Below are 12,464 nucleotides of genomic sequence, written 5' to 3'. Positions count from 1 at the left end.
CTTCTTGTTCTTCCCTTTTCTTTTCTTACCTTTCCTCTTCCCCATCTTCTTTCCCCTCTCTTCTCTCCTTTTTTGTTTACATTTTCTTTTTATTTTCCTGCTTTCATGAAGTGAAGAACTACCTCCTCTACTCTTGCACAAAAGTTAACAGAAGTACCTTAAAAACACTGAACATGGTTGACGTTCTAGGTCTGCACAAGCTGCTAGGTAGGGCTTAGTTTGCAAGAATATTTAGATTGATTTTCACTTTGTCATACACTTTGTAGTAGGGAAGAGAAAAGTACCAAGTTACTTCTGTGAAATCCCACTCTTAAGTGAAACAAAAAGATAGTATGCTACTTGCAAAATTGTAGAAATGAAACCTTTTATAAAATAGGTTTTGTCATCAGCATGAAATCTTCAAAAGCTCCCAGTGACCAATGGTCCTGTTGCTAGGATTACACATTTTTTTATTGCAGCACTGAGAAGCTTTTGAATTAAATTCAATCTTGTTATGTCACCTGACAGTCTTGTGGTTTTAGATGAGTATGGTTCATTGCTATTATTAACCTGGCTTGGCAGTTGTACATAACTGGAGTTTTTAGGGATTTCGCAAAGTGAAACTGCTGAAGAGAAATAGGATGCCAGTAGTGTACAGCTTAATTCAAGATGCTGTTTTAAAGTATGTTAACACAAAATCACCCTATATCTAATTATAAACTTGATGATACATTTGCTTTAAGATGTATGCTTTGCTTTCTTATTGTACCTGTACAGGAACACTGAAGAAATTTGGAAAATCATGTGTTTGTATGTATATAACATTATTGTGTTTATAAGTAAATTTTAAATTAATATATTAGGTATTAACATACAAAATCTTGTGTTTAATTTTAATGATTTAATGATTAAAATCAGGTAAATTAATTTAAGGTTTTATTGTATTATCTCTTCCACTTTTCTTTGTAGTACTTAGGTATTTGTGTCAGTGTGATAGGGATTTCTACTGTTTACATAATCAACTTTTTAAACATTCCTTCTGGTGCTTTTGCTTCTTTGTCTTCATCATCTTCATTTTTGACATCATCATCAGGTCTTCTGTGTTTCAGACTATCCTTGAACCTAGGGAAAATGACCTTTAATTTCCAATTGTCCACCTCTAGAGTCTTATTATTACAAGCATAGGCTACTTTACTGGACTTAAAAAGTGCTGAAGATTGAACCCAGGGCTTCATGCAAGTACTTGTTGGTTTGTTTCTTTTTCAGAGACAGAATCTCATTCTGTATTGCAGGCCAGCCTAGAACTCATTATGTAGCCCAGGTTGTACCAAATTCTTGGCAGTCTATTTGTCTCAATCTCCAAAGTTCTGGGATTGTAGGTGTGAGCTACTATACCCTACTAAACATTTTTTTGATGTACAGTTTCTGGCAATAATGCAAGGTCTGTAAGAATCAGGAAAACAGGCAGCTTTTATGTGCTGTGTGACTGCTACTATTTGAGAAAACTATAGAATTGACCTACCTTCTTTTCTGTTAATCATGTTTTTTCTTTTATTCTTTGTAAGGCTAGTTTTAAGAAAGCTCCTGTGCAAAAGTAATAGTCTGTAGGCATTAGTTTTGATATTTCTGTGTTCTAGGAATTGGGTTATCGTGTACTTTATTGGTTCAGTCTAGCATAGAATCTGACAGTGAAAATGTTCCCGTGAGTGTGGTAGAGTTTCTAAACTGATAATTGGGCTAACCGTTGCTTCTTTGCTAAAGAACTTAGGAAATCTGACCACTATTGGGGCCAAAAATCTTTCTCTTTAAGAAGTCCTTGTCCACAGTTAAAAGGAATGGGACTATGAAAAGACATAAAAAGTATAGAGAAAAAGAGAAGGATCAGTAAACTACAGTCTCCAAAAAGTTACTTGATTTCCGAAACTTACCTGGAGAAATAAAAAAATTTGTGCAATTTGCTTTCTTAACAAGGTACAGAGGCTAGAAGATAGAAACAAATATCGGCTGAGTGTTTATCCTGATTATTAGCTAGTCAAATCGCTTTTCCTGAGACTTTCCTGTTCTGCCCCTAAATTTCATATTTTTAGTCATATTTTTATATTAATGAGTTTATCCTCTTTAGGGATATTATTTGTTTTATAAAAGTATATTTTTTTGTTTGGTTTTGTTGTTTTAGTTTTATTTGGGGGGTGGGGAGGGGGTAGGGTTTCTCTTTGTAGCTCTGACTGTCCTGGAACTTGGTCTGTAGACCAAGCAGTCTTCAAACTCACAGAGATCCACTTGCCTCTGCCTCCCAAGTGCTGGGATTAATCAGTTATTTTTTTGGCATAGGTTTTGTTTTGTGTCCTCCCCCCCCCCCCCCGGAGACAGGGTTTCTCTGGAGCTTTGGAGCTTTGGAGCTTTGGAGCCTATCCTGGAACTAGCTCTTGTAGACCTGGCTGGCCTGGAACTCACAGCGATACGCCTGCCTCTGCCTCCCGAGTGCTGGGATTAAAGACATGCATCACCACCACCCGGCAAAAGCATAGTTTTTTAAAAAATGTTTTTCTGTATTTACAGATTTCAGAATTTACACCAACTTCTATTATGGTAAAGAGCGTTGGGAACAGCGGTGACAGTGTCTGGGCAATCAGAGGAAACCACTGACATTTAATTTTCTTTGCTTCAATCAGGGCCATTCTGGCCACATTTTCTCGGATAGTGAAATACAGATCACTCCTTTCTTGCTGTCACTTTTATTATCATTTAAAAATCAGATCTCATTTTGTAGTGGGCTGATCTCAAACTTGTGATTCAGCTGGGTCTTCTGTCTAATTGTACCTTTGCTATGGTTAGCACTTTCCCCTATTTTGATCATTTTTATTAGATTTTTATATCTTAAGTCCTATGCCCTAGTTCAGGCCACCCAACTCATATCCACTTCTAAAAATGTGTACTTTTCAGATTAAATAAATGATCAAATTTAAATAACTATTTCATTCCTTCAACCTTGCACATCCGTATGTAGCAATTTTAATTTGTAGATCATTTTTCCCTCATCTCATTTAATATATTCTACAGTTCATTAGGGATCTTCTTGGTAGTATACTCCGCTCTAACTTTTCTGGAACATTGATTTTCCTGTTTTTTCTCACTACTTTTAAATTATTGTTCTGTTCCTTTCCTTAATTTAGAAACATGAACCTTAAATATGTTTGTTTCCCCTTTATACATTCCTGAACATTTCATATTTGTATACCTTTATCTTTTAAGATAAAAGCCCCATAATCTCACTTCTGGCTGCCTAGGGTGAGCATTGGCCTTGTTTCAAGATAATCCCAGTTTTTTTCCTGACTATATATAGGTTGCCTTTTAATTCAAAACCATTCAGTTTAAATGGGCATTTATATCACCTACAGTTTTTGTGTCATCCTCTTTGACAGGGAAACTGCTTATAATCTTTCATCTTGCTGCCCTTCTCAGTCTCTCCTGTCTGCTGTTACTTAACTACCCCCTCTCTCCACTAATGCTGTTCTAGCAAGAGAACCAAACCCACCAAATGGCTAAACCATCAGATGGCTTAGTCTTTATGAAGTTATGCCTTCCTCCAACATTTGGTTCTGTGTTCTTGCTGCTTTCCTTGTCTTCCTTGACCTTTAGAAGCTCTACACTGTGAGCTTTTTCTTCCTCTCCTTTCTAAGCATTTTGATTATTATGCCTTCATTTCTTCTCCTAGCCTCATAGTCTCACTATTTTCCTAATTTAGGTTTCAGTATTCATTGTTTCAGTTGTATTCTTATAGTTTCTGTTCCATAATCAGGGTTCCCTTTCCTTTTTACCCAGTTATCTTTGAAAATTCTTTTCTTGTCTCTGCCTGATTCAAATTCAAGCACTTTGAGAGCTTTAGAGAAAAAAAAATCACCTTTGCAGTTTGTGGCCAGTTATATTCTTGTAATTATTAACCATGTGTAGGAGTACGGTGTTGAGCAGAAGTCTTACTGTTCCTGATCCAATGTAATTTCCTCCCAACAAGCTCCATGCTCCTTTTTACTCTCCCCTCTTTTAACTCTAATGCAAGAGTTACTTTTGTTCTTTCTGAACGTGATACTAGACAAAGGCTGAGAATGAGAAGCCAGTTCTTGAGCTAATTCTTTAAATTGTATTCACTCCACCACTTCCTCAAAGGTCTGTAATTTCCTTTTCACCTCAAACTGCATCGGAGGTTAAACATGTTCACATATTTCCTTTCTTAGTAACAAAATACACACCTATCACCCACTCTTAATTCTCAACTCCCTGCTTTTCTTGAGAGTTGACTTTTTTTTAATTTAGTCCTGTGCAATCTGACTTCTGTTCTCTTTACTCCTTAGAACTTTCCTTGCTATGATGATCACCAATGACAGTTCCAAAGCTGGTGAATGCTTTTCAGTTACTGCCATTGTACTCCTTCCTTAGAACATGTTGTTGTTGGTTCCATGAAGCCACTTCTTGATTTTCAACCTATGTTGGTCTGCTCTGTCATAGTTTTAAAGAACAGTCCTGTGTAATGCAAACCAGTGTTGTCTAAAGGGTAGATGGCTGCTTTAGCTTGATGTGTAGTGTCGGACTTCCTTCAGTTTCCAACAGAGACATTAATCTTTAAAATTGTGACACTTAATGCACAAATAAAGGTCCTAAAAACAAATGCGGTATGTTTTTTTCCAAATATGTGTTGTGAAGTGAAAAAAGTACTTCAACATTGTCTTGATAGACGTTAACTGCCCTGATCCATCTGTTATGTTCCCTTCCTGGTGTACTTTCATGTTTCCTTACTCTGAGGTAACCGCGCTCCAAACTTTGGAGCTGTCAGGTTTTCTCCCTTCCCTCCCCTCTTCCTCTTCTCCCTTCCCTTCATTATTGAGTACATTGAAAGAGGGCACCAAGTGACTAGAGTACTACCTACAGTACTACCTACTTATCTTTTCTAGAATTTTAAATATTAGGTATTCTTAGACAGAATCTTGCCAGGTTTTAACTTTTATTTAAATGAAAATTCAGTAACATTTTATGTGCCTGTTTTACTCACAATATATCCCTGTTTTGACCTACAGCAAAACTGTTTCTATTTTTATACTTTTGTGTTGAAGAGAAAACAACTTAAAATATTAGTTAACCATATGTCATCTCTCCATGAGATCAGCATATTTATTTTATTAGTAGTTTGTGCTTATATATATGTTAACCCTTTACATATATTGGCTATATTTATCTGACATGTTGATAATAGTCAATTGTTTTTTATTTATTTATTTGTGTTTTTACTTTTAATCTAAAAATCATGCCTATGTAACTTTTTAACACCTTGAAACAAATAGTGACATTCTATATAAAGATCACATAGGTGAATGTCCTTCAGTAATAATGTAGCTTCTGGGTCTATCGGATAAGTTTTTTAGTTATAAGAATGTATGTGAAGTATTTATTAAAGTAACTAAAGAGGATCTTTTCTTTTTCTCCAAGTTGGCCCTTGCCAGAGTTTGACCCAAGCCAGATTCGACTGATTGTATATCAGGACTGTGAAAGACGAGGGAGAAATGTCTTGTTTGATTCCAGTGTTAAGAGAAAAAATGAGGACACATCAGTATCGGTGAGTATTACTGTTCATTTCTTTGAAATTTAATCTTGGGTATTTTAATAATTCAAGAAACAATTAGTATAATTTCAATATGGTAACTTAGCCTAAAATATCTCTAGCCTGTTTAAAATTCAGAGTCCTAATTTTGAGATTTTTTTCTCTTTTTTCCTTTTATTGAAAGTTAACTTTTTTCTCCTATGTCCTTTTTACATTTTCTCCTCCCTGCACTCCTTCCAGTTCCTACCCACTTCCCTTTCCATCCAGACCTACCCCCTTCTGTCTCTCATTAGAAAAGAACAAGCTTCTGAGGGATTGTAAAATAAGAAAATAAAGCAAAAACTAACACATTGAACAAAACAAAGGAAAAGAACTCAAGAAAAGGCACAAGAAACAGATATAGATGCGGAGACCCACTTAATCTCACTCAGAAATTCCATAAAAACATTAAACTGGAAGCTATAATATGTACGCAAAGGACCTGTTGGGTAGGGATTGGGATAAGATTTTTTTAAAAAAGCCCTGACATGGCATTAGGAGACAAGGAACCTCTAAAGATGCCATTGAGTTCATTTTCTGTTGTCCATCTACTGCTGGGCATGTATCCTATCCTTAAAAGTCGTTAACTTCCTCAGTGAGACTCTTTGGCGAAAACTAAATTTCCATTTGCAAGTAGTTATCAATTGTAGGTAGCTTCTGAATTAAGGATAGGGACATTTCCACTTCTCCTTTCAACTTTAGGATCCCATGGTATATCTGCATAGTACATGCAGCCTGCAGACCCTGTGCATGCTGCCTCAGTTTCTGTAAGTTCATATGTATGTTGATCCTGTTGGTTTAAAGTGTTTTTTTCCTCCTTTATGTCCTCCATCCCCTCTGGCTTTTACGATCTTTCTGCCTCATCTTCTGCTGAGTTCCCTGAACTCTGACAGAGGACTTTGATAGAGAGACCCGTTTGTGGCTTAGTGTTCCAAGATATCTAACTCACTGCATGTTTGACTGTGGGTCTCTGTATTTTTTCACATTTGCTGCAGGAGGAAAGCACTGAACTATAAATATAGCGGAATGTCATTTGGAGTCATTTTATTACTGTGTTTGTTTAGAAGAACAGTAGTATTTGGTTTTTACCTTAGGTCCCTGGGCTATGTAATCTCAGGTTCTTTGTCATCCAAGCAGTGTTGGGTATGGGTCGTATGAGAACCCAATACAGTGGAAGTTTCCTAAAATATATACATATATAATGGGGGACATCTTTTGTCACCAAATGAAGCTTCCAGTACTGGGAATGGGTTACATCTAATTGAATTGTTGATCAAAGGGGTCCCATAGGAACCCCAAACAACCCAGGCTGTTGCCAAGACTGTAGGTTGCTCTCCACAAACGGATGGCAAGGCCCTATTGCTGAAAATAACATCTATACTACTTATTGAATCTAGAAAAGTTATGCTGGTGCCTATGTAGAATCTTCACCTCTGTGTGCTAGCATCTTTGTTACAGGAAGGTATGCTGCATGCACCCAAAGGAGAAATTTAAACACTAACCCAGCTCCAAACCCTTTGATCTATAGTGGTGTCCTGTTTGTAGAAATACTAGAGCAACGATGGCACAAAGCTTGTGGTAGTAACCAACAAATATCTGATTTGACTTAGGGTATACTCCATGAGGTTTTTTTTTAAATTATTATTTTTACAATACTGTTCGGCCAATGGCTCAGGTGTATTTCTAGCTAGCTCTTACATCTTGAATTAACCCATTTTCTATTTATCTGTGTATTGCTATGAGGCTGTGGCTTACCAGTAGTTTTCTGGAGTCTTTCTCCTTCAGCAGCTACATGGCATCTCTCTCTCTCTCTCTTTTTTGTTTTTATTTTGTTTTGTTTTGTTTTTTGAGACAGGGTTTCTCTGTAGCTTTGGAACCAGTCCTGGAACTAGCTCTTGTAGGCAGCGCTGGCCTCAAACTCACAGAGATCCGCCTGCTCCTGCCTCTGCCTCACAAGTGCTGGGATTAAAGCCGTGTGCCACCACTGCGTGGCCTGGTTTCTTCTTTCTTTCTTTCTTTCTTTCTTTCTTTCTTTCTTTCTTTCTTTCTTTCTTTCTTTCTCTCTCTTGCTCTTTCTCTCTCGTTCTCTCTCTCTTATTCTCTCTTTCTCTCCCTTCCTTCCTTTCTTCCTTCCTTCCTTCCTTCCTTCCTTCCTTCCTTCCTTCCTTTCTTCCTTTCTCTTAAGACAACACTTGGATTTCTTGTCATCTAGTCAGAAACTGTTTTTGTTTGACATTTAGTTCCTTATATCATTGGTTCTCAACCTGTGGGTCACACCCCTAGAACAACCCTTTCATAGGAATCACCTAAGACTATCAAAAACCATAAATATTTACATTACAATTCATAGCAGTAGGAAAATTACAGGTATGAAGTAGCAAAAAAAATAATAATTTTATGTTTGGGGTCACCACAACATGTAAAACTGTATTAAAGGGTTTCAGCATTAGGAAGGTTGAGAACCACTGCCTTATATGATGGTGTTGTTAAATGTGACTGACCTAGGAACTACTGGGAGCCTTATAGAGAAACTGGTTAGACCCCCTCATTGTGCAATCAGGGAAGTGAGCCGTAGAGAAAGGAAGATATTTATCTGTTGGTATGGAGCAAATTAAGTCTGCAATCCTGATAACATACTTTCCCCTACTCTGAAGGGGGAACAGGAACCTGTTTCTGTTCTTTAAATCTTCAACACCATGTTTTGAAATATGTTGTTACTAGTTTAGCAGCAATAAGGCATTTATTTGGTTGGCCAAGAGAGCTTAGTGTTGGCTACTGCTATTGCACCTTAAGATATAAAGAAAAAAGTGTCCTGGGCCTAGAATGGGTTTCTTCCACTCCTCAGGTTGCCACTTTCTACCAACATTCTAATAATCACTGAAAACAAAATACTTTGGAGAAAGTGTTTTCCTATCACTTGAACTTTTTATTGATAATTACCTTTTTTTTTAAAGAATTGGGTTAATTTGAGAATTTTGCCTTCTGAAAAAAGCATGGAATATGTCTGTCCTGATCTGTTATCTTATTTACAAGTGTGTCTTTAGCATTTACAAATAAGTGTTAGTCTCTTTTTTGATTGCTAGGTTTTACAGTATTGTACCTAATCATTAAGAATTTTTGACCTTTTGGAGATTGTACTTTGTTTAGATTGTTTATTCCTTTTTTTTACTCTTTGTAATTTGATGAAAAGGAGCTTTTGTACAAGTTACTCAAAGGTTTTTAAAATACTAAGTACTTGGAGATTTACCAGCCTGTGTGTCCTCTTAGTTTCCACAAATAGATAGCCTATTAGGGCAGGTAGATACTCAAAAAATTAATCTACACATTATTCTAAATTGTGAAAGTACAGTGAAGAAAACTTAAAGAATACTTAATAAGATGCCAGTAGTACAGAACCAGGTTTCCATCAATTTGAGTGACAGTCTGCCTTACTGAAAAAGTAAAATAAAAGCTGAAATGTGAAGAAATAATAGTAACAAATTGGTGATGAAAAGTCTGCAGTATGATTTGGGAGCTTGGCAAATTGAGGAATTACAAGAACCCCACCTTAGCTGGAGTGATAACAAATAATAAACAAAGTAGCTGGCTGGTGGTGAAGATAGGTAGAGGGCATAGTATTCAGGGCCTTATGAGTTTCTGTGTTAGATGTTTGGATACTTATATCCTAAGTACAGAGGGAAATCACTGAAGATATCAAACTCGAATTTTAAAATGTCACCTTGTCTACCTAAAGAGTCGTTAGATATAGTGATGGGAGAAGAAAAAGTTTGATAAATCTACTTTTTTAGTTTGAATAACTGAAGTAGTAAGATTTCTCAGAGTCATAGAAATGGAGATCATCAAGACCTTTGAAATCTAAGAACAACTGTAAATATGCTCATGAGAGCAACCTGGGCCAGAACAGGCCTGAAGCAACAAATTTCACAGGAGTAGAATTGAGCCAGCGACCTGGGCCAGAGTAGGCCTGAAGCAGTGAACTCCATAGGAGCAAGACTGAGCCAGTTACCTAGGCCAGAGCAGGTCTGAGGCAGTGAACTCCAAAAGACCAGGACTGAGACAGTGACCTGGGCCAAATTGGGCATGGGACTGTGAGCTCCACAGGAGCAGGAGGGGATCCAGATCAGGGTCATTTGCGGAAGCAGGACTGGGGCCAGCGTCCTAGGCCAGAGTAGACCTGCAGGACTGAGCCAGCTACCTAGGCGGGAGTGGGCCTGAGCCAGCCAGCTCCATGGGAATAGGAGTGGACCAAACCAGGGACATTTGCAGTGGTGAGACTAAGCCAGTAGTAACCCAAGCCAGAGCATACCTGAGACAGTGAACTCCACAGGAGCAGGTTAGGGGAGCAACTGCTGAGAGTGGGCCAGAGCCAGAAACGGCGTGAATCTGAGACCTTTGAGGGAGTAGACATGAGCCAGGACCCCTGTGGATCTGGGCATTAGTGTAGGACCACCGAGGAACTAGGCCTGAGTCAGGACCTCTGCGAGTCTGGGCGTGAGTCTGGGACCTCCAAGGGAGGAGGCAGAAACCAGAGATCTCTGCGGGTCCAGTCATGAGTCTAGGACCTCTGAGGGAGTAGGCCTGAGCCAGGACCTCTGCGGGTCTGAGCATCAGTCTGGGACGTCAAAGGGAGTAGGCAGGAACCAGAAACCTCTTTGGGTCCAGACATGAGTCTGGGACCTCTGAGGGAGTAGGCCTGAGGCATGTCCTCTGCAGGTCTGGGCGCACCTGACTCTGGGACCTTGGAGGGAGTAGAATAGAGCCAGAGACCTTTGCAGGACCAACCCCAAGCCAGGGACCTCTGCAGGAGTGGATCCAGACTAGGGACATTTACAAAAAGATGTCTGACCCAACAACCTAAGCCATAGCAGGCCTGAGACAGCAAATTCCACAGTAGCAGAGCATAACCTGGGAGCGCTGTGCGTCCTCCAGGAATACAGAGTGACCAATGGGGTAAATAGAACCATGGCACTGACTATACCATGAGGAACAACCATCTGAGCCTTGGATTCACTGGCACCTAGAAGATTAATCAACAGAATCACAGACAGCCCCAACCACACCTATTAGAGGAAAAGATGAGTAGACAAGGTAAGAACACAAGCAACATCATAAAGAGCAACATAGCAACATGACACCGGCAAAATCTAGAGATCCTACAACAGCAAGACTTAAACAACCAAATATAGATGAAGCAGAAGAAAATGACCAAAAAAAGTAACTTCAGGAGAATGTTTGAAACTCTTAAAGAGTTTCTTAAGTGAGAAATTCCCTTAAAGAAATGGAGGAAAAGACAAACAAAAAATTAGAGGACATCAGCAAATCCCTTAAAGAAAACCAAGAAAAAGCAATCAAACATATGAAAGAAACTATTCAAGACTTGAAAACTGAAATAGATGCAATAAAGAAAACACAAGCTGAGGAAATTATTTAAACAGAAATCATGAGAAAATGATCAGAAACCACAAACACAAGAATGAACAGCAGAATACAAGAGGTGGAAGAGAGAATCTCAAGTGCTGAAGATACAGTAGAGAAAATAGACTCATCAGTCGAAAACATTAAATCTAACAAAAACTTAACCCAAAAAGTATGGGATACTGTTGTGATCTAGCTGCCCTCACTCCCCCTGACCATCAGTGGAACTTCCTTGTGGTCTATAATTGACAAAGATGTTTGTGTTCTTTCTTGCTGGTGGTTTTCCACAGAAGCTTCCCACTATAAAAGACTTTAGCTGGGGCAAAATAAAGGTTGCTGTTCTACCACTTGAAAAGAAGCCTCCATGTCTCAATCCCGGCATCCCCCGCCAGTCTCAGCATCTAAGCTGCGCTGGTGGCGCGGCAGGATACCATGAAAAGACCAAAACTAAGAATAATAGGTATAGAAGAAGGAGAAGTTCAACTCAAAAGCACAGAAAATATAACAAAATCAAAGAAGAAAACTTTCCCAACCTATAGAACCTATAGAAATATATGCCTATGAAGATACAAGAAGCATACAGAACACCAAACAGACTGGATCCAAAAAAAAAGTCCCCTTGCCACATAATAATCAAAACACTAAACATACAAAGAAAGAATATTAAGAGCTGCAAAGGAAAAATGCCAAGTAACATAAAGGCAGACCTATCAGAATTACACCTGACTTCTCATTGAAGACAATGAAATCCAGAAGGTTGGTCAAGTGTTAATGCAGACATTAGAAGACCACGGATGTCAGTCCAGACTGTTATACCCAGCAAAACTTTCAATCACCATGGAAGGACAAAACAAGATATTCTATGACAAAACCAGATTTAAACAATACCTAGCCACAAACCCACCCCTATCCAAAATACTAGAAGGAAAGCTCCAACCCAAGGAACTTAGCTACATCAACAAAAGCACAGCAAATCCCAAAGAAGGGAAAAACACACAAATTAACATTGACAACAATGAAAACTAAATTAACAGGAGATAGCAATCACTGGTCATTAATATCTGATGGAGGAGGGTCATCTGTCTATTGTTACTTTCATTGGTTAATAAAGAGACTGCCTTGGCCTTTTTGATAGGCCAGCCCTTAGGTGGGTGGAGTAGACAGAACAGAATGCTGGGAGGAAGAAGGCAGTGAGGCAGTCGCCATGACTCTCCTCTCCGAGATGGATGCCAGTTAGAATCCTCCCGGTAAGCCGCCACCTCGTGATGCTACACAGATTATTAGAAATGGGATAGACCAATATGTAAGAGTTAGCCAATAAGAGGCTACAGATAATGGGCCAGGCAATGTTTAAATGAATAGAGTTTCCGTGTAATTATTTCGGCGTAAGCTGGCTGGGATCCAGATGGGAACGCAGCCCACTGCTCCTTTTACAAATATC

At 38.7% G+C, this 12,464-nt stretch overlaps 1 protein-coding gene across 2 annotated transcripts in view; it reads left to right on the top strand.

Annotated features, from left to right (window-relative positions):
• Fnip1 (folliculin interacting protein 1) overlaps window positions 1-12,464 on the top strand; it is an 82,966-nt gene that overhangs the window by 21,525 nt on the left and 48,977 nt on the right. For both annotated transcript variants that reach the window (XM_048437701.3, XM_048437700.3), the window contains exon 2: window positions 5,458-5,584. In XM_048437701.3, coding sequence (XP_048293658.3) covers window positions 5,458-5,584 — 127 coding nt within the window. The remainder of the gene's footprint in view (window positions 1-5,457; window positions 5,585-12,464) is intronic.

The sequence above is a fragment of the Myodes glareolus genome, chromosome 9, assembly GCF_982192425.1.
Source record: "Myodes glareolus chromosome 9, mMyoGla1.1, whole genome shotgun sequence".
NCBI lineage: Eukaryota > Metazoa > Chordata > Mammalia > Rodentia > Cricetidae > Myodes > Myodes glareolus.
This window is presented reverse-complemented; position numbering and strand designations above follow the sequence as displayed.